Source organism: Adelges cooleyi, unplaced genomic scaffold (assembly GCF_023614345.1).
Source record: "Adelges cooleyi isolate 19-005CV unplaced genomic scaffold, UGA_ACOO_1.1 ACOO_flye_CR_arks_rails_tigmint_CR_PRNA_2, whole genome shotgun sequence".
Lineage (NCBI taxonomy): Eukaryota > Metazoa > Arthropoda > Insecta > Hemiptera > Adelgidae > Adelges > Adelges cooleyi.
Window position 1 is genome coordinate 2,439,837 of NW_026095860.1, and position 19,657 is coordinate 2,459,493.

General features: G+C 32.7%; 2 protein-coding genes across 3 annotated transcripts; one reads left to right on the top strand and one right to left on the bottom strand.

The window, feature by feature from the left end:
- Nucleotides 1–978: 978 nt before the first annotated feature.
- On the bottom strand, nucleotides 979–5,987 carry LOC126833298 (kelch-like protein 18). The gene is made up of 10 exons (XM_050564553.1): nucleotides 5,587–5,987; nucleotides 5,375–5,505; nucleotides 4,760–4,900; nucleotides 3,763–3,958; nucleotides 3,541–3,698; nucleotides 3,324–3,460; nucleotides 2,406–2,628; nucleotides 2,107–2,323; nucleotides 1,870–2,039; nucleotides 979–1,737 (listed from the first exon to the last, which is right to left on the bottom strand). Exons 1-10 carry the CDS (start codon nucleotides 5,797–5,799, stop codon nucleotides 1,512–1,514), a joined length of 1,812 nt encoding a protein of 603 aa, XP_050420510.1. The 5' UTR covers nucleotides 5,800–5,987; the 3' UTR covers nucleotides 979–1,511.
- Nucleotides 5,988–10,227: 4,240 nt separating this feature from the next.
- On the top strand, nucleotides 10,228–18,216 carry LOC126833705 (major facilitator superfamily domain-containing protein 6). 2 transcript variants are annotated; one of them, XM_050565188.1, is made up of 12 exons: nucleotides 10,228–10,632; nucleotides 12,540–12,933; nucleotides 13,629–14,144; nucleotides 14,227–14,244; nucleotides 14,484–14,639; nucleotides 14,715–14,828; nucleotides 14,896–14,992; nucleotides 15,103–15,264; nucleotides 15,324–15,454; nucleotides 16,411–16,567; nucleotides 16,653–16,750; nucleotides 17,521–18,216. In XM_050565188.1, exons 1-12 carry the CDS (start codon nucleotides 10,259–10,261, stop codon nucleotides 17,584–17,586), a joined length of 2,283 nt encoding a protein of 760 aa, XP_050421145.1. In that variant the 5' UTR covers nucleotides 10,228–10,258; the 3' UTR covers nucleotides 17,587–18,216. The 2 variants fall into 2 exon arrangements, with proteins under 2 accessions (XP_050421145.1, XP_050421146.1); XM_050565189.1 differs by lacking the exon at nucleotides 14,227–14,244.
- The last annotated feature ends 1,441 nt before the right edge of the window (nucleotides 18,217–19,657 follow it).

The following is a 19,657-nucleotide window of genomic DNA, read 5'->3' on the forward strand; positions in this document are numbered from 1 at the left end:
GACTACTTAGGGGTGGTCCAGTTCCAGTTCTGTAAAGAGATTCGAGTCGTTTGGCTACTTTACTGAAGCTAAATTATGTACAATTTCTTGTAATTAAGTAAATTAAATTTGTAAATTTTTCCATGTTAAAAAACAATTTTTTTTACATAAAAAACCCCGTTTCCTACATAACTTATTAAAATAGCGTCTAAAGGTAAATAAATATTCATTTTTTTTAAAAACTCTTTTAGTTAACCAACTTTTAATTTCATTTTCATTTTTTTTAATCTAAAACTTTTGGGACCGACTTTTGATTGAGCAATTAGAAAATTATATAAATTAAAAAAACTATAAAAAAAGTAAATATTTAAAAGCTTATAATATAAGTTTAAAAACAAAAATAAAAAATCGACCTTTATAACCCATAGAGGAGATATTAAACTTCATAACAATTTTTATTTGATTCGGTAGATATCCTGGAATGTGATAATTTGGATCTTTCCATTCCCCCTTAAGCCTTATCGTAAAACACATTTAATTTTTTTTTCGGAAATAAAACTAATTTTTATAGCCGTTATATATATTTTTTGATAATATTGTTTTTTGTTTGTCATATTATATTTTTAATTTTTCAATCTAAATATTCAGTAGATTATTCATAATTCATAAAGTTCATAATATGTATCACCGTTCATTAAAAAAAAAAAAAGAATAAAAAAATATGTAGTCATTTTTTTTTGGAGGATACCTTAAAATCCAATGACACGATAACATACGCCAATATAATTAATAATTTTTACCATCTACAGTATCGATACGAAGCGTTTATTTGAAAGTGATAAAATCACTCTCAGTTGTAACAATTCCTGAAGATTTGTGACTTATCCGACCACAATATGCTTCATCCTCACTGTGATGGCATTGTAAGTCTATAATTTTAGAACATCGGACATTGAACAATACATAAACTTTACAATATTATTTTATACACAAATAAAAGACATCTTTTATTAAATACAATATTATGTACAGTAATAGCGATTTACAGTTTTTTTTTTCTTTATACTGCATATTATCATGATTGCAATTAAATAACAACAAGATACTTGTACAGGTATGGTGGGCGGTATAATTGATACAAAAGATCATTGCATGCCATTGTTAGTGTTTATAAGATGCGAGGTCTCGACTAATGAACCATCGGTTGACGAAAGGGCTAACTGATAAACTGTGTTGTTGCAAATGAAAAGCAAGCCGGCGCCCAAACGAACAACAACTAATTAAAACCGGAACACACACAGACACACGTTTGGTTAATGAGATCTTGGCAAGGGTTCAAAAGGTGTAACGTGAGGTAGCAAACGGTAAACCAAGTGGGTTTGCTACTCTTTCGAGTCTCATTGGTCAGTAATAAAATCTCGCCGCCTTCGACGATGGTCGTTATTGTTGTAACAATGTGGAATTAATATTATAAAACGAAAAATTAATTTTGTTCACACGGCGCAAATAGGTAACGTGTTACGTAGGTATCGCTACGGAACTTCGGGCTCTTGTATGGGTATGACGCCTACGCCGACACCACCTTCGTGGGCACACATGGAAGCCGAAAACGTCCAACAATCGGTTTTTGGATCGTACACTTCGACAGTGGGCAAATTCAAAAATCCGTCGTAACCACCGATAGCCCAAAGCTTACCGGCGTTGGCCACAAGCGCCACTCGGCTTCTGGTAACGTTCATCGAAGCCACAAACTTCCATCTGGAATGATACAAATACCATTATTACATATTGTCAAAAGTATAATAGATAAACAACAGCGATTATCCAATCACAGACTAATATTATTATTTGTCACTAATCTATTAATTTCTGGGTCGTAATAATACATACTTGTCCGTTTGGGGATCATACTCTTCGACGGTTTGCAAAAATGTCGAACCATCGTATCCGCCACAGGCATAAAGTTTACCGTTCAATGTGGCCACACCTAAACGACAGCGTTTGACCAACATGGGCGTCACCGACGACCACTGTCCCGTGTACGTATCATATCTTTCTACCTGAATATTGTATTGTCGTGTGTTAGTTATTACAACGTTAATGGTGCCAATCGAGTTCTAATATTACCGAGTCAAAAATACTAAGACCATCGTGACCGCCCAGTATATAAATATAACCATCGAATGCGACAACACCTCCGGCACTTCTGTGTTTTAGCATTGGTGTAATTATTGTCCATCGGTCTAAATCAGGTTGGTAACATTCAACAATGTTCAGTGAACTGACACCATCAAACCCTCCACACACATATAATCTATCGTTTAAAGCTGCAGCTCCGAGGGCACTGAAACGTGTAAATTTAAGTATTGTAAAATTAAAGCAATGTCTAAACAAATTATAACACAGGATAAAGGTAATAAATTTACCTCCGTCTCCTATGCATAGGCGATACAATATTCCAAGTTTTTGAAATGGGATCAAACACTTCTACCGAAGACAACCTCTCGATACCGTTGTAGCCTCCGAATGCATAGAGTTTGTTGTGCAATACGGCTACGCCGACTCTGCTACGTAGTATACTCATAGCTTCGGCGATTTCCCATCGCTCAGTCAACGGATTGTACACTTCAACAGTACTTAATGAATCGCCTGAAAGTATTGAAATCATAAAATGTAAGCAATTTTATTTAAACACTAAAGCTGACAGTTTAGACCTTTATCATCATAGAAAATAATAAAACATAATAATAACCATTTAGTTAACACAAACAAAAATTTAATTATAATTTGAGTCTCAAAAAAATTAAAATAGATTTCTTAAGAAATAACTTTTATTAGTAGATACCTTTTAATTTTAATTTTTAATAATATTTAAAAATAATTAATGGTTGTTAGTGTAATTTAATTGTAGACTCATATTCAAATAAAGACAGAATTGACAAATACTTGGGCATAAAATAATAAATATTAACTTTAAAATAGTAAGTTTTTTTTAAAATAAATTATTATTATACTATTAGCTTCGATGCGGTACTTGTTTTAATTTATTATCCATAGTTTTAAATTTTATTTTATTTTAAATTGATTTTTATTAAAATGCTTTTGTTGAAATAATTTTTTTATTTTAAACATCATTTTTATATTGATTGAAAAAAAAATTTGATTAAAAATCGATAGATTCGTCTATCAGATCTATCTGTCATAATAATAATAATAATATATAAATATTATTTGAGTTTTTATTTAATTTTTAATAATTATTTGAATTTTTATTTAAATAGTGCTCAGTTTTGATCAGACAAAAATTACAATTATTTATACATAAAAAAAAAAAAAATACAAACCTGATTTTGTGAGTCCACCAACTGCATAAATTTGTCCTAGAATGTAACTGACACAACGAGGTCTCGTGCGGAAGCTTTGTAGAAGCAGTCGACGTTCAGGCATTAAATGATAATCTTTAGCTTCATCTAGCAAGTCCCTACAAAGTAAAATACATTCTTTAAATCTAACGTAAATTAAGTATATTATATCTTAAATAAATTTGCATTAGGATCCAACCTGCATTCATGCGACGATCTAACTAATTCTTCGGTGGCAACACGATCCGCTAAATAATGAGGAGAAAGCAAAGGCAACCTGACGGCGGCTAATAGTTGAGGAAAACTTTCTTGTCTAGAGTCGTCTTGTTTCACCCATCTCATTGTCGCTTCGAATACCTCAAAGATAGAAGTATAATGTATAATTATCGAAAAAGTACAATAGAAATTATTGTATACATACTTGTTCTTCTGACGCTTGCAGTTCGTCTTTGTTCACTATGTCTATTATTTCAGAAATGCTAAGATTCAGAAAGTCATCCGATAATGTTATATCGGGAAAGTACTGTGCCATATAACGATTGGCATCGGTTACTAGGCTGTATAATCCCAAGGAATCTGCTAACGTTCTAACTTTTAAAACGTTATTTGGATGAAGACTGTAAAAAATTAAAACAACAAAGTCTTTAAAACAAAAATATAAGAATGTGCATTTCTAAAATAATATAAAATATTTAATTATTTAGAAATAAACGGGCATAGCGTTTTGTACCTTTTTTTTAAAATAAAGAGTTTGTTAAGTACAATCTTAAAATTAATTAATCATTTTTTAAGAATTATGGAAAAGTTATAAAAAATTAGATACAGGAAAAAAAAACCAATTAAAAGACAGAGTGGTAGTCTACATTGGCATCAGACATTACACGTCTGTGCCACAGGATAGAATTTTTGAAGATTTTCAACAAACTATTTCAATACGAGCTCTATAACAGGAGATCGTAGTCTAGTAAATGGCATGACCCAACAATTACTAAGGTCCAACAGATCAAACGATCCATGTCGTCTTTTAATTTAATGCTATCATCCACCGAGTTGGTCTGTAAAAATAGCTCCATGTTGTCTGCATAACAAAGTAGTTTACAGTTTGATAAAACATGGCCTACGCCATTTATGAGTAGAGAGACCCGGAGAGGAGACAGTTGACCACCCTGAAGAACAATAGATGAAGCCAAATATAACTTAGATTTAGTACCAAATAATTTAACCCATTGATATCTCACATTGTCATGAGACGTCATCAGATGGATTCTGAAAAGCATTATGAATAAAATTACTAAAAACAAAGTTACACGTTGTAGTAGAACACCCTAGACGAAAGCCGTGTTGCTCTTCAACGATGGCATTGTTGACAAAAGGTTATGCATTTTTCAATATAATAATATACAGTTTTATGTAGGTACCGTTCTTTGATGAATGTAGCACAAGCATTTCGGACCCATTTTAATTGTAGAAACGATGCACCGATTAATAGCGATTGTACATTATTGACATTGATAGATATTCGACTGCTATACGCAAAATTGATTAACGCTTCTAATGCTCTACAAAAATATAAAACACACTTCACATAAGCTGATAATTATATTGTTTAATCATTATAGGTATTAAAGTTCAACCTCATCATCACAAATATTAGATATTTCTATTTAAAAAGTTATACACATTTTAAGTTATAGATTTAATGCTTTAACCACGGAATTTTTTTTGCTCAGAATGTTCATTTTGTTATGGCATTTTATTTTGCGTTAAACTATTAAAAAATGATTGATAAAATATCAAAGCAATTTTCTGAAATAATGTTTGAATGCTATCACAAAAAACAAAAGGCTGATTTAAAAAGCGGCAAAATATTGTTTGGAAAAAGTAAATTTTCTAATACTGATGGTGAAAATGTCTACAAATGTGATTTTGTACATAATAATTTAGGTTGTTGTTTTCATTTAAACTGTTGTGTTAATTTATCGATTACGTTAATAATAGAATAGTTTTGGTAAGAACACGTAATTAACACTTACTCTGGGTCGATCCCATGCATGACTATATCTTTTTGGGTGCTCTCGATCATATCGTGCGTAAACATAGCATTAAAATAGGGAACGACGGCAGCCAACACAATACGATGAGCACTAAACGACATATTATCTACCTAAAATTAAATACAAATATTGTTATTTTAAGTAAGCAACCCCAAGTGTAGCAGTATGGAAAGTATATTATATTATTTTACTTTTAACGTGACATCGCACAATTTGCCCATTCGTCGAATACCTTCTATGGCCGAAAAACTTTGAGAAAAAAGATCCGATTGGTGGTATACAAAATATTCGTTTTCGATGGCTGATGATTTTGGAAATGGAATTTTGATTGAAGAATGTAGTTTTGCTGGATTAAACGGTACTCCGGCACATTGGTCGATAGTCGCTGCCATCGCGTAGTGCATTAACTAGTTATCGTACGCTTGTTGTGTTCAAACAAATATATTTATTTTAACTAATTTAATTTAACTATTTGTCATTACAGAAAATTAAAAGGTAATTCAGTTGAAACATATAATATTATTATGAATTACACTATTCTAATTTCTACTGGAAAAATATTGTTTGTCTAAGTATGTAAATTATAGTAATTTGTAACCATTATCGTTATCACTATTTTAGTACGTTAACCTATAAGGTTTGCTTACAAATTATTGATATCCGCTTTGTTATCAATGTTTATCAGCTGGAAACGCCAACTGTATCACGGGCATGATTGAAATATTATACAAGGCTCTTATGAATATTCTTCATCAAATATTCGATGATACAAAAAATTATGTCAGCGTAATGGGAGCCAAAATCAAGTATATAATATGTACACAGTAAAATATCATAATATAGTAGTAGTAAAATTGATATCCCCGTACGCTGCCATTTTGTTTTTCGAAGATAACAATTCGAGACGATGTGCAATAACCTATATTTTTCAACCGTGATCACAGGTTACATCTCAACCTCACAAGGTCACAGTGGTTACAGCATCTATAGTATTGTTCTCAAATTATTATTACAACGGTCGAAACGGAATATAATATTTTAAATAAGTTCTTTTTGTTTATTTTTTTTAATGGTAGTGTATACTAATATGTCTAATAGAATTTCATATAAGTAAAAAGATCTAGGTAGGTAACATCGTCAGTAATATGAAACCATTTAAATATAACTAGCATAATAGTTTAGCTAATTTAGAAATTTGTCAAATTAATAAACGGTGTTCTGACAATAATAATTATCAGATGTAAAAATATAATTTATAATTGTGGTACATTACAAATTGTATAAACATTGTACACATTTTGAAATAATTCAAACTTCAAAGTACAAAACGTTTGTTTTATACCTACCTACTTTCATACTGAAATAGTTTTACCAAAAAAGTACATCAATGATCGTTTTTGTAGAAGATTATTTTTGTTATAAAAGCCGTTAAAATATTAATAAGTTTTCAATTGAATATCAAAAGTAGATAGTGTTGGATCTATAAATCTATAAAATTATGAAAAATATAAATAATATTAATAACACTAACAAATAAATTGAAACGAATTGCGCTAAATAGTTGTCATAAAAAATAATCAGTGTTGTCAAAATATACTTAAAACCGGTTTCATATTTTTTTTTACTTACCTATACAGAACTAGTGAGAGGTGTTGTTCACATTATTTCTCATTAATACCTACAGGTACTGTTATTGAATAATAATATATTTCGACAATAATTTAAGAAATAAATTGCTTTTAAAATGAACTATATTTTGTGTTCTTGTTGATGTATAATATATAAAAATTATTTCTAGTTCTTCGATGCTTTATTTAAGACTTTTAGAGGAATCAGTCCCAAGCTCCGTTCCTTGTCAACACTGAAAATATAACAATATTTTTTTGCAAAAAAAAACTTAATGCCCAACTTTAAAATAGATATTTATAATAAACCACGGTAGGCAGATGAAAATATACCCTTGTGAGTTTTGATGGTTATATTATATAAGTATGTGTGATATATGCATTTAATGAATGAAAATCCTCCACAAACATAGCGCATGCGTGGACTCAAAGGTCCATAAAGGGTGGGATCGGGTAAATTTAATTTTTGCCACTAACTGTAATATACTGAAGATGTTATCCGGCCAATGCTTGACCTACTTTTGAAAAGTTTCAGCGTTGTTTTGGCTACGAGCAAAAGGGAGGGAAACAATATTATACTTGCAGATTTAGAACAATATAAAACATTGCTTACTATTTTTTTGGATTTTAAAGAAGTGCCCAATTCAATTTAATAATAAAAAAGGTTAAAAAAAAATACTATACAACGTTGGAACTGGGAATTCTTGTAATAATATTGTAATGTTTAACTTAACGTTAGTTTTGGCCTCTTAGATAGTTTTTTTATGTTTAATAATTTATGTGCGGGTGGCCAACATAATCACAAACATCCGCCCATTTCTATATTTTGTTTTAAATAAAAAAGGACATATTGATGGTTTCTATCACTAGACGACAATATAGTACACTTGTAAATAATATATTATTATGGTAGCAGTTATACTTATTTTACACTGTTTGTAAAGTGTTGGTTATAGCTTGGTGATTTATTAATTATTTATATATTTACCGCCCCAAAATGATTGACACCGACAGTATCTGGGAGTACAATAATGTATACCTACGGGTAATTTTTTTGATATTATTGGTGATGAAAAAAGTGTTTAATATCTTCTAAAAAATAAAAAAAAATAATAATGAAGTAGCTTTAACTTAAATTATATACTTTTAAACTAATGGCTTAAAGATTATAATATTTTGTTAGACAATCACAGTGTTTCATAGTAACCACTGAAAGTTACCAAAAGATAGTTTTATTGAAAAAAAACTATAATATGCACAATAGGCACAACCAGCCTGTAGAAATGTATATGTTTTAGAGTTCAAATTAAAATGTAAGTAAATGTGTACGTTTTAGAAGTCTTTTTTAGTATTTTTTGTCAAATTTCACTTGTAAATATTAATACGTATAATATTTATTCAGTGGCTGTGAAAAAAAAAAATACTTCAACTATTTGAAGAACCTCTCCAGTTTGAAGTTTCGTCTAAAGCGTTAATAATAAAGTCAAACGTAGTTTTTATTATTTTTTTTTTGCACTTCACTCTCAAAAGGCGGCAATGGCGAGTGGTTTTTGACTTCCTCAAATTTGTATTTGAATTCTTTTCGGTTTGGGTTTATTCAATGGTTAGCTATAATTGGAGATTAGACCCTTTCTCATTTTTTTTGTTTGTTTTTATATGGCCATGACTTTAATGACGAGAGGTGGGTAGATTAAGTATAACGAGCAGCTCAGTAGCATTACTTGAATGGATGTGTCTACTCGGTGTGAAGGCGCGCCGTCTGGTATGGACAGGGTCGGCCAAAACCAAAGCTTTCGGTGCTTTTATCGATCCCTTGGCGTGTGTCGACACTAGGCCATCGTACACGAAATACTCGAGCCGGATAATTTCCAAGAGGGCACAATAATTACCGTATCTGTAAATAAGATTGTTTTTTTTTTTTTTTTACAAGAGCGGTACAGACGAAACACAAATTTGTCGTCCACTGGTTAATGGTTTTTTTTTGTCGATTAAAACATATTTCTCAAAGCCAAAAAATATAAGTATTCAATCGATAGGTCAAGTGGATATATGACACTGTTAACAAATATACGGGCAAACATATATGAGTGTATGTGTTGGGTCAACTAATTTTTTTAGTGTAAGCAACTGTACAATTTAGTTGGCCTAGCTGTTTATTTATTTGTTGTTATTCCAACTTTGAGTTTGTTTGTGTTCTTATTTTAACTTGTACAATGTTTTTCTGTAATAGGATAAACATTACTACATTTTTTTTAAATACAATTTTATTTACTATATTTTAAATAGCACATTTTGTACATTTTTTTTTTTACAATAAGTATTATTTCTGACAAGATAATAAATAACTTGTCAATTTGTTATTCGACATTAAATAAAACACAAATCATGGTTTGTCCTCCCCCCCCCAAAAAACGCATTAATATTTGACACATTTGTTTACAATGCCCTCACTTAACACTAACTTTCAGACTGACTTGTTGTTAAGCATAAATTGTAAACAGAGGTTCGGATAGGCTTAAAAATTACTTTTTTTTTTAACAAACAATTTTTACCGGAACTTTCCTTTTTTTATGTACCATGTGAAAAAAGCTAAACCAATTAGACAAAAATAATATTTTAATGGTATATACAATATTGTTTTGGTTAAAACAATAAATATAAATTTCAGGCCGAAACGCGTTCTAAACTCCTTATTGAAAATAATTTATTTTTAATGTAACATAATTCATTTACGCAATTCGGTATATGGAAAGTCACTACTTTGGATTTTTGTAATTTGTGATTAGTATTAATTATTTTTTGCCCTTTCTAAGAGTTAACGGATTTTTAAATTGCATGTAGTTCAATTGTGGTTTGATGAATTCGTCGCTTTTGATTTATGTAATTTTTCACAAGTAATCGAATGCTAGTATAATAAACTTTTTAGTTATATAAATACATAAACAGTTTCTTTTTTTTTTTTGGGGGGGGGGAGTTTGCCCATCACCCGTGATTTTAACCACATCGAAAGGGATAATAAAGTCGACGGATCTCCAGTCGTGGAATGGCGGTAACAAACAATCTGAGGTTGGCCATATCATTTGTTATTATGGCAAAAAGCCGTTTGGCGCCGGTGCGGTGTGCTGGGTATTTTGCGCTCTGGCTGTTGGCAGCACTGCGTCAACCCCATCGGGGGTGGCCGTCCGAGCGGGTAGTCCGTCAAGTAACGTCGACGAGACGGTCCGTTGTTGTATTTGGCATGGCGTCACCGTACGAGGTGCCCCGTGAGACCAGAGGTCCCGCGCTGGCCGCGGCCGGCGTGAGGCCGCGCGTGGACCCCGAAGCCCTTGGCGAAGTGGACCCTACACATTATCCGGATGCCAAGGAGTCGACGAACAAAATCCGCGGAAAGTCCGACCTGATCGAGCTGATATTCGGCGAGGTCGACCAGGAACTGCTCACGGTCAAGACGTTCTACTTCTTCTTCTACTCCGCTTTCGGCTCGCTGTTCCCTCTGATGGGCGTCTACTTCAAGCAGATGGGCATGAACCCCAGCCAGTGCGGGCTGCTGATCGGCTCCAGGCCGTTTGTCGAGTTCCTGGCGGCGCCATTTTGGGGAGGCCTGGCTGATAGGTGAGCCCTATCGATTTTTTATACCCGTCCCTTACCCTCCCCTTCGGCGGGCCCGCTCGTCGCCGTCGCCGTGCCGCTCGCCGCAAGTCGACACCCTTCCTCCCCTCGAAGTCGGCTTACTTAGAGCCGCCGGCACGTTCGTTGTTGTCTCGAATAAAAAAAAAAATCTCAAGCTTTGGCCCACATTTTCTAATTGTTATCAATGTAAAAAGAAAAAATACCTTCTCGGCTTCGCATCGAAGCGTAAATTGCTTAATTTCCACTTAGAAACCATTTCAATAGTGCACTAGCATAACTTAGGTAAAATTTATTTTGTGAGGGGAAGGGGCCGGAGAAAGGTCACATGATAATTTTCCTTTCGAATAAGCTCAACAAAAACCACAAGTATTAATTAACAATAGCCCTAACACCGACCACTTTTATCAATGATGATAATAAATATGGCATGCAATTAACTGTGAAAACTATTTAGGAAAACTAAATAATTTCGAGGAGGCCACGTACATTTTAGTGGCGTCTACCACCATATTCGCGGTACATAGGTATACGGGAGTTATATGTTTTTAAATCAGGCCACCGTATCCCTTAAAGGAATACATTCTATAAGTAGGCAGCTTAATCGTTCAATGGTTAAAACTCTTAGATTTTTACGCAACAAGTATTCAAACCATTAAAGCAGGGAATTGTTTATGGAGATCGAATTTCCAGCTCCAAGGCCGCTAAATGTAGGTTAACCAGCCATGTTAGAAGGCTTCCCAAATGGAATCATATCCGGCGCCTATTTATTGTTTATTCCTTAGGTCGTTTTTCTGTGTAGAAGTATACTTTTTTTTTTGTTCATAAGTATTACGAATAGTTCCTTATTATAATAAGGAACTATTCTTGTTGGATCGAGCATAAAGTGTCTCGTGGTTGACCCAGTGATCAATAAAATAACTCACATTACTGCGGTGTTAATAAAAATAATACATTCTCAAAAAAAAAAAAATAGCTCTTTACTAAGATTAAATCCAGAACTTTAATTCCCAGACCGTCCAAAGCAGACCACCTCGCAAAACCAAAGTTAATGTAGTTTATGCCGTTAAAGCGATAGCCTATAAAAACTGTCTCTACTACTGCAATATTTAACGGTATACAGACAGAATGCGCAATGGCAACAAAACACATAACGCATTTAAACGACACGGATTTGTGTTTTATTACGCTATTATTAGGAGCCATAATCGTCTCTGGGTTTTGTACCGCTTTCGGACTGGATAGAACTATTCCATTTAGTATAAATTGTGTACTTAAATGTATAAGCGACTTAAAAAAATATATATATATCATGCTCGCGAGTATAAGGGATTTGTATTGATAAAACAAATTCTGGACAGAGTATTCGGATTATATAAAACATTTTTTAAATTAATACTTCTTACTTTTTAAATAATATACGTAATGGTGAACAAAATCGTGCAAAATATGTAAACTGAATTGTTTAATAAAAATAACACAACATTTCAGTTTGATGATCAAAGATGTATCTTAAAAATTGATTTGAAAATTTTTCAATCATAATGTTCGTAACACATCAATATGTTTTACGAAAGTAAATAAACAATATTAGTTAACAATCATATTGCTTATTTTTTTTTTGAAAAATGTTTGTTTTAATTCATTTAAGTACGAAAATGTACTTTGGTCAACAATTGGTATGCTAGTTTTTTTTATCAGAATTACTAAATCGACTTCAACATTTTACAGTATGAAATGTCTGAACTAAAAATTAATATTCAAATTTTTTTCGGAACGGTGCGGCACAGTCACTAGCCTTAGTATACAGTGAAAATTTGAAGTCGATTCTTTCTGACCCGGAAGTATGTTGGCTCGTGTCTCACGGTGATCATATTGTTATTTTCTTGTAGATGGCGCAAAGGGAAACTGTTACTGTTGGCTTCTTTATCGTGTTGGATCATTTTTACACTGCCATTGAACTTTACGGATCCACCGCCCACGAAGTGCTTAGTGAAAATCAATCAAACGACTTACATGCTAGAAACGCCAAACAGGGAGCAGAGACTTTACAAACGAGACGTGTCCAGCGTGGAATTCGGTAACGCCGTCGTCGACATATTTTACAACGATACAGAAGTGGCAGATCTGACGATGCCCGTGATTCACCGGACCAGACGAGGTGCCAGGCCCAGGAACACGGCAGGTCGGTCTCCGGTGGGCGTGCAATTTGCTCAGAACTACAACCAAAAGGAGCATTACAACTTGGTCTATCCAACGCACAGTCACAACGTGTACAAGATCGAGGTCAGTGCGAAAATGCATAGTTGATAGAATCACAAAAACATCACTTCCGTAACGGCACCGGGAATCTCAATTATACCCTTGACATATCTCAATGACGCCTTTTTTCAGAATCTGCTAGATTCAGGCCTCTTCATTTGGAAATTCCAATCAGATTCTCTATATTGTAGGGTCAGAACTTCCTGTACGGTTCTTAAGAGCAACGCGAGGATTCCTGAATAAAATACCTAAACGGGAATCCTTGTGGATCCAGCAGGATTCCTATACGGGTAACGAGAGTGCCATTTGGGAAACTTATTAGATAATCCTATAAAACTCCTGACTTTATTAGGAACGGTTTTATCACGTTCGATAGTAAACCCTGTCAATAAAACACCGCATCGAAGCTAAAATTGGTTTGTAACCAAAGACTTAAAATAAATACATCAAATGCAGCCAATAAAATTAGAAGGATACCCCTGGGTGTATATTTTTTTGCTCTTAAACAGCCTGTTCCGGTACTTTTTTGTTGCTCGTTTGGCCATCAACAATAGCACATGTTTGACCTTCAGTATATAAATTGTTTAATAACAACAGTATTGAAGACCCGGGGTGAAAATTAGGACCATTCTAAAAATACGGTTTTATACTTCTCACTGTACACTACTAAACAAGTTGATTTTTTCCTTAAGAATTTCAAGCGTTTCGTTTGTTTATAGGACATTGAGAAATCGGTCTTCCTGATTCTGCTTCTAGTCATGATTGGCGAGTTCTTTAGTGCTCCCGCCATCACATTAGCCGACTCGGCGGTCATCACACTATTAGGCGCGGACGCTGACAAATATGGCCATCAGAGAATGTTTGGTTCGCTGGGTTGGGGATTGTCTATGTTCTTCGTGGGAATAGCGCTGGATCATTCGACAGCTTTCCCGAATCATCCGTGCGGCGGGCCTCAAGACAGAGAAAAAAATTACACAATTTGCTTTGCCACATTCTCAGTACTTATGGGCGCCGCCTTGATCACGGCCACCCAAATGAATTTCCGTCACGAAGACGCCGAAGAAGAAGAACAGACTGTAATGATGACTGAAAAAACGAATGCACAACCGACTAAAGACGATTACCTACAACAAGAGTTGGCACAACAGCTCAACTTACCGTCGTTGGCACCGAACGCTGCTGGATTACCTCCTAGACCGCAAACATGTCCTGAAATCGAAGAACCTAGCTTAAAGGTAAATGAAATCGAGATTATGTTTTACATGTACCATTTAAAGCAGTTTAGTGTCTAATATATGATTAAATGTATGATTTTAGAGGATGAATCAAATCAAAGTATAAAAAAAAAAATTATAAAGTAAACCATAAAGCATGCGATAATGACGACTTTATTTATTTATCTATTATCTATTATTATAATGAGCTACAAACTTCTTTTTTCTTATATTATTCACCTTATGATTTCACAAGTCTTGAAACTTAAATGCAAAGAACACGTATTCTTGAAGTGTGTTTTGTTACGAAAGAAATTATCTAAGAACATTTTTATCTGTCATTTTATTATCTGTTTTCAGACAAAGATTTTTGCACAGACTACAAAGAAAATTCCTGAATGGATAACTGTTCTGAAGTATTTTGCCAATCTAAAGTGCGGATCGTTTTTGTTTGTATCTTGGTTCATGGGTTTTGGTATTGGATTAATATTTACATTTTTGTTCTGGCATTTGCAAGTGAGTAAAAATAACCGCTTTAACTAAACAATTGGACTCATGTTAAATTGCTTACAATATTATTAATCTGTTTAGGATTATGGTGGATCGCCGACGCTTTTTGGTGTGGCATCAGTTATCAATCACATTTCTGAAATTTTTGCTTATTTCTTTAGCTTTAAGCTAATCCGTCAAATGGGACACGTCAAGGTATAATAATGCTCCCACTACTAGTATAATAACTTACAATATGCTTATGTATGCATTGCGTTTGCAGGTGCTGTGTTTGGGATTGGCTGGCAACATACTCCGGTTTTTGTATATCTCTTGGCTCAAAAACCCTTGGTGGGTGCTACCGTTCGAGTTCATGCAAGGTAATGAACGAATTTGAACAAACTCTTATCGTTTGAGTGGCATCCTCGATTAAATTTTAATCTGCAGCTGTGTGAGACTTTTTTTAAAATTAAATACTCATATTCCCTAGGTATAACGCATGCGGCAGTTTGGGCTGCTTGCTGTTCCTATATTGCACACAACACACCTCAACAGTTACGGAGCTCGGCGCAGGGGGTTCTACAAGGTATCCATCACGGTTTAGGCAGAGGATGTGGTGCTGTTATCGGTGGAATGTTCGTCTCGCAGTTCGGTGAGTACAAAATATGGTCGTCAAAGACAATGCTAACTTAACCGGTCGCACGTTTCCAGGTACCACAACGACTTTCAGAGGTTACGGATTCGTATGCGCGATAGTTTTGGCGGCGTTTATCTTTATCAATTTCTACAGGAAAGACACTGGATTCGTATCGGAATTACCTGTTGCCGAAGATCCACATCAGGTGAGTCATGTTTAAAAAAAGGATGTACTAGAATCTTCAGAATAAGTACTTTTCTGACCTTCGATAATCAATTCTGGAACATAGTTGAACTGCGCGGTATCGGCGTAAGATCTAATTGATTCCATGCAGGTTGTTAAGATGAATAGCGCAAAGGTGTCGCATTACAATGTAATTAAGCATTGTTGACCTACATTTTGATTTATGAAACGATATTACACGGTATTTACACACAAGTTGAAATAATTGATTAGAAAGGACATTTCTTGTTCTGAATTGTTGAATCAGTTTTGTATCACAGTGTGATTGTTAAGTTTTACACTGAATCGCGATCTAAGATCAGGCCCAATGACTTATTATTAAAATTTTATGATTTATTTTTGTCATTTTAACTTATAGTTTATAGTCGACGGATGAGTGTGTCAAATATATCAAATGTAAAGAAGAATAGGGACAAGGTCGAATTATGAGAATAGGTTTTGCTGAACATTCAATTTTTGAATGGTTTTATGCTTATACGGTCTAATATCATTGGGGAAATAATCGATGTCCCAATGTTTTGAGTAACTTTTAAAGCAGTCGTCTAGGAAACTATTTGAATATTTTTTTATTACAATTATTTTCTTACAACAACACACTGCCGTACGTGCATTTGATTGATTCACAATCGCTGTCAATTCAACCAGTCAGTTGTGATAGACAAAGTCACGATTTTAATTTCATTTATTAATGGTATAATATTTACATTAAGTTCTAATCAAGTATATATTTTTTTTATATACAAACCAAATGTCGTTTATCAAACATTTATCTATTATTCAAGCAATATTATTAAAGGCACGTCCATATGTGGTCGGGACGGGAACTGGTTAGTGGGAAGAATCGGATCACTTGAATCCTATTCGTGGCCATTGCAAATATTAATACAATACTGTAATCGATTTTGTTCGTCTTACTAGGTGGCTGAAGAAACAGCACATTTAGCACCTCATGGCGTTCCTAGCAATCCTATACCTAGGGGTCTGTCCAGCAACAAACTACAAGATCTGGCAACAGAGAACCACGGATATGGCGCTACCCATTCGTACGCTGGTGGAAATTTGAACATACCACAAGGTAAATTTAAAACCACAACGTTTTCGAAATATTATGTAGAACCTGAAATTTAATACTTACAAACTATTTTTTGGCGATTTTTCAGGCCCGTCGAATCCGTTCCGACAAAACAACGCTTACCAACAATCCGGTGGTAACTCCGGCAAAGCCTACACGAGCGAGTGTATCCAAAAACAATATACGGTAATATATTGAACTTAAAAAATTATTTATTTTAATCATTTTTTCTGGTTAAGTACGATTTGGTTGAAATCTTCTGTTTTCCAAACACAATCTTTACTTTCATTTACTTGCTCCTTCATATAAGCAATCCTGAAATTAGGTGTACAACTTTCTTGAATTATTTTTCTTTAATATCCGCCAGAAAACCATCATACGGTCATTTCAAATATATGAATACCAAGTACAGATTGCTTTTTACTCCGTAAATGATCTCATACAAAATATTGGCGCCATCGACTACTTTCCTGGCATTAAACCATAATTATTTCTCATATCATCGAAATTAGGTAATTGAATTACTAGTAACTACACATTACTTTATTCTTTATTATAATGTTGGATTAAAAATAAATAATTTCCAATGAAATATTTAAAAAAACGTCCGATTCTTTTCTTTTAAAATTATAAGGGCATCTTAAAAGTTGATATATTTTCGTTTCGATGCTTTTTAAACACTAAAATAGTAAAAAAAAGTTTCAATTTTTTTCATGGGGTATTTTTAAAAATTGATACTACTATTCACTTGACTACTTCACCTATAAATAAATAGGTGTGATTTTTTATCGTGATCCAGTTAATATCTCAATTGGATTAATTAATAATTTGTTTTTTTCCTTGGTGATTTTATATATTGTGATCTCAATTTTTCACAATTTTTTTGGTTTTTACCAAATACATTTTTTTGATGGCAACTTTAAAATTTTAAATGTTCAACGTGTAATGGTTTTCAGAAGCATTCAAAGGCACCCGAGCTTATAAGTCCCGGACCGATGAATAGAAACACGCCTCTGCATTAATGGTAATGCGAATGGACAGTTTTGAACACAAGTGACGACTTTTTTCCAATTTGTTTTTATGTGACTCAGTGTTGATATTGTGTTGAATAAAAATGAAACATTTTTGTCTTATTAACGTTATGGAAACGACAACCGACGCGACGCACTGTTGCGACGGTGTCGATTTTTTTCCAATTATTGTAGTAAATCATATTTATTCAACCGATAATAATAAATTATACTACTTGGTACACAGTTAATGCAAACAATATTAATTGTTATCTAATAATTAATGATATACTTTAATTTATAAAAAAATTTATGTATAGCAATAATAACAATACAAATGCGTTATTCAGCCAGGAGATTGTTTCTACCTATATATTATGACCGTTACAGCTTATGCCGGTTTTCTAATTTCCCCCCCTCTTGAATAGAACACATTTTATTAATGCATGTATAGCATGTATTCACTTGACTCGATTTAGAATATTATAATATTAAATACAAATAATATTTAATTTATTATTGGTGTCTAACGGTCAAAAAGATGTCATCGCGGTAGGTTATTGCTTTTGTGATACGTTTTGATTTTCATTTGAGTTGCGTTTATATAAAAAAAAAAAAAAAAATTTAATGGGACATTGTTTATATTAATATTATTATTATTATTTGCACGAATTTAATTAAATCATATCATATTATGAAACACGCACGTTTTACTTCGAATATTATAAAAGTAATAAAAAACAAAAATTGTTCATACATTATTGGCTTTACCTTCTAAGATAATATGATAAGGACAATTGAACATTTTCCATTAAAATAGTATGACATCGGACACTATTATAATAGTGTTAATAATTGTGTTGAACACGTTATTTGTATTTAAATAAATAATCCGTTAATATGTTTATATTAATGACACAACTCTAAATCAATACCGTTTGATGAATTACTTTTTACCATCAAATAAATGTTGTGTTTGTCATTATTAACGTTTATTATTAATCAATAGTTTTTTTTATAGTTACTCATATGTTACTATCATAAGCCACTGTAATTTATATAATATTATTTGTACAATTTGTGTTGTTGAGTTATTTTGTTTTCGGTTCTTTTTTCGATATAGTTTTGAAATTATTATTTTTTAATAAAAATCGAGATACATTAAAAAACACATTTTACAATTAAAAAATGCATGCCTTAATAATATAATATAATTTATTTATTATGTTTATATAATACTATATACCTACTTATAAATAATGTCTAACTTAGCGTAACGATTATTTTGTAATCATTATTATAAATCGTTGTCATATTTTAAAATTACTATTTGCAAGTATTTCTAAGGATTAAGTTTTTATTTGTAAATAAAAAAAACTGATAACTTATGTATAGTGACCTAACACTACTGTTATCTAAAAACTGTTTTCTTGATAATAACTACTTAACATATTTTTAATTCGGGCAATATTTCTAGAATTTGCTGTTCTTTAATTATTTGTAAAAAAAAAGTTACATAAAATAAACAAAATTATGACATATTATCTTTCGTTTAGTTATTATTTATCTGCTTTATTTAAGTTGCCTCGTTTAACAACACTTTTTATTCCATAAAAAAGAAGCTGACAAGTTCAATATATTTTCATCTTGCTAAACGGACAACTAAAAAAGGTTTTATTTCATCAGTCTCGTTTGTAGGTTAAGTTATTGAAAAGATACTCCAAAATTTTATTTAATTCCTTCTTACTGTTATATAATATGCAAGTCCTATTTCTTAACCATATTGGTAAATGTTGTGAATTTTAGTTTCACACCACTTAATATTATTTTAACGCTTGTCTTCATACAAAATACAATATAAGCGCAGAAGTTCCCTCTGGCTTTTCTCCTCAATTCTGAAAGGAAAGAGAGGCTTCATATTTTTCGGATGCCTATTTGACTTGAGGTCCAAAAATCAGCATTATCCTAAATAAATTCAGCAGCAGTTGACGATAGCAAGAAATTGTGCCAATTTTTGTATTTGTATGATACAACTTTCCAACAAGTTCTTTTGCAATTACATAATAATAAAATTAAAACAAAT

Bases quoted from the DNA above. Each gene is read 5' to 3' on its own strand.
- LOC126833298 (XM_050564553.1), bottom strand. From the start codon at position 5,799: ATGCACTACGCGATGGCAGCGACTATCGACCAATGTGCCGGAGTACCG. The intron at 3,461-3,540 runs GTTGGATCCTAA...TTTACTTTGTAG, and splicing joins AGATCGTCGCATGAATGCAG to GGACTTGCTAGATGAAGCTA. The intron at 2,629-3,323 runs GTTTGTATTTTT...CAATACTTTCAG, and splicing joins TGGTGGACTCACAAAATCAG to GCGATTCATTAAGTACTGTT.
- LOC126833705 (XM_050565188.1), top strand. From the start codon at position 10,259: ATGGCGTCACCGTACGAGGTGCCCCGTGAGACCAGAGGTCCCGCGCTG. The intron at 14,829-14,895 runs GTATAATAATGC...TTGCGTTTGCAG, and splicing joins GTCAAATGGGACACGTCAAG to GTGCTGTGTTTGGGATTGGC. The intron at 16,568-16,652 runs GTAAATTTAAAA...GCGATTTTTCAG, and splicing joins AAATTTGAACATACCACAAG to GCCCGTCGAATCCGTTCCGA.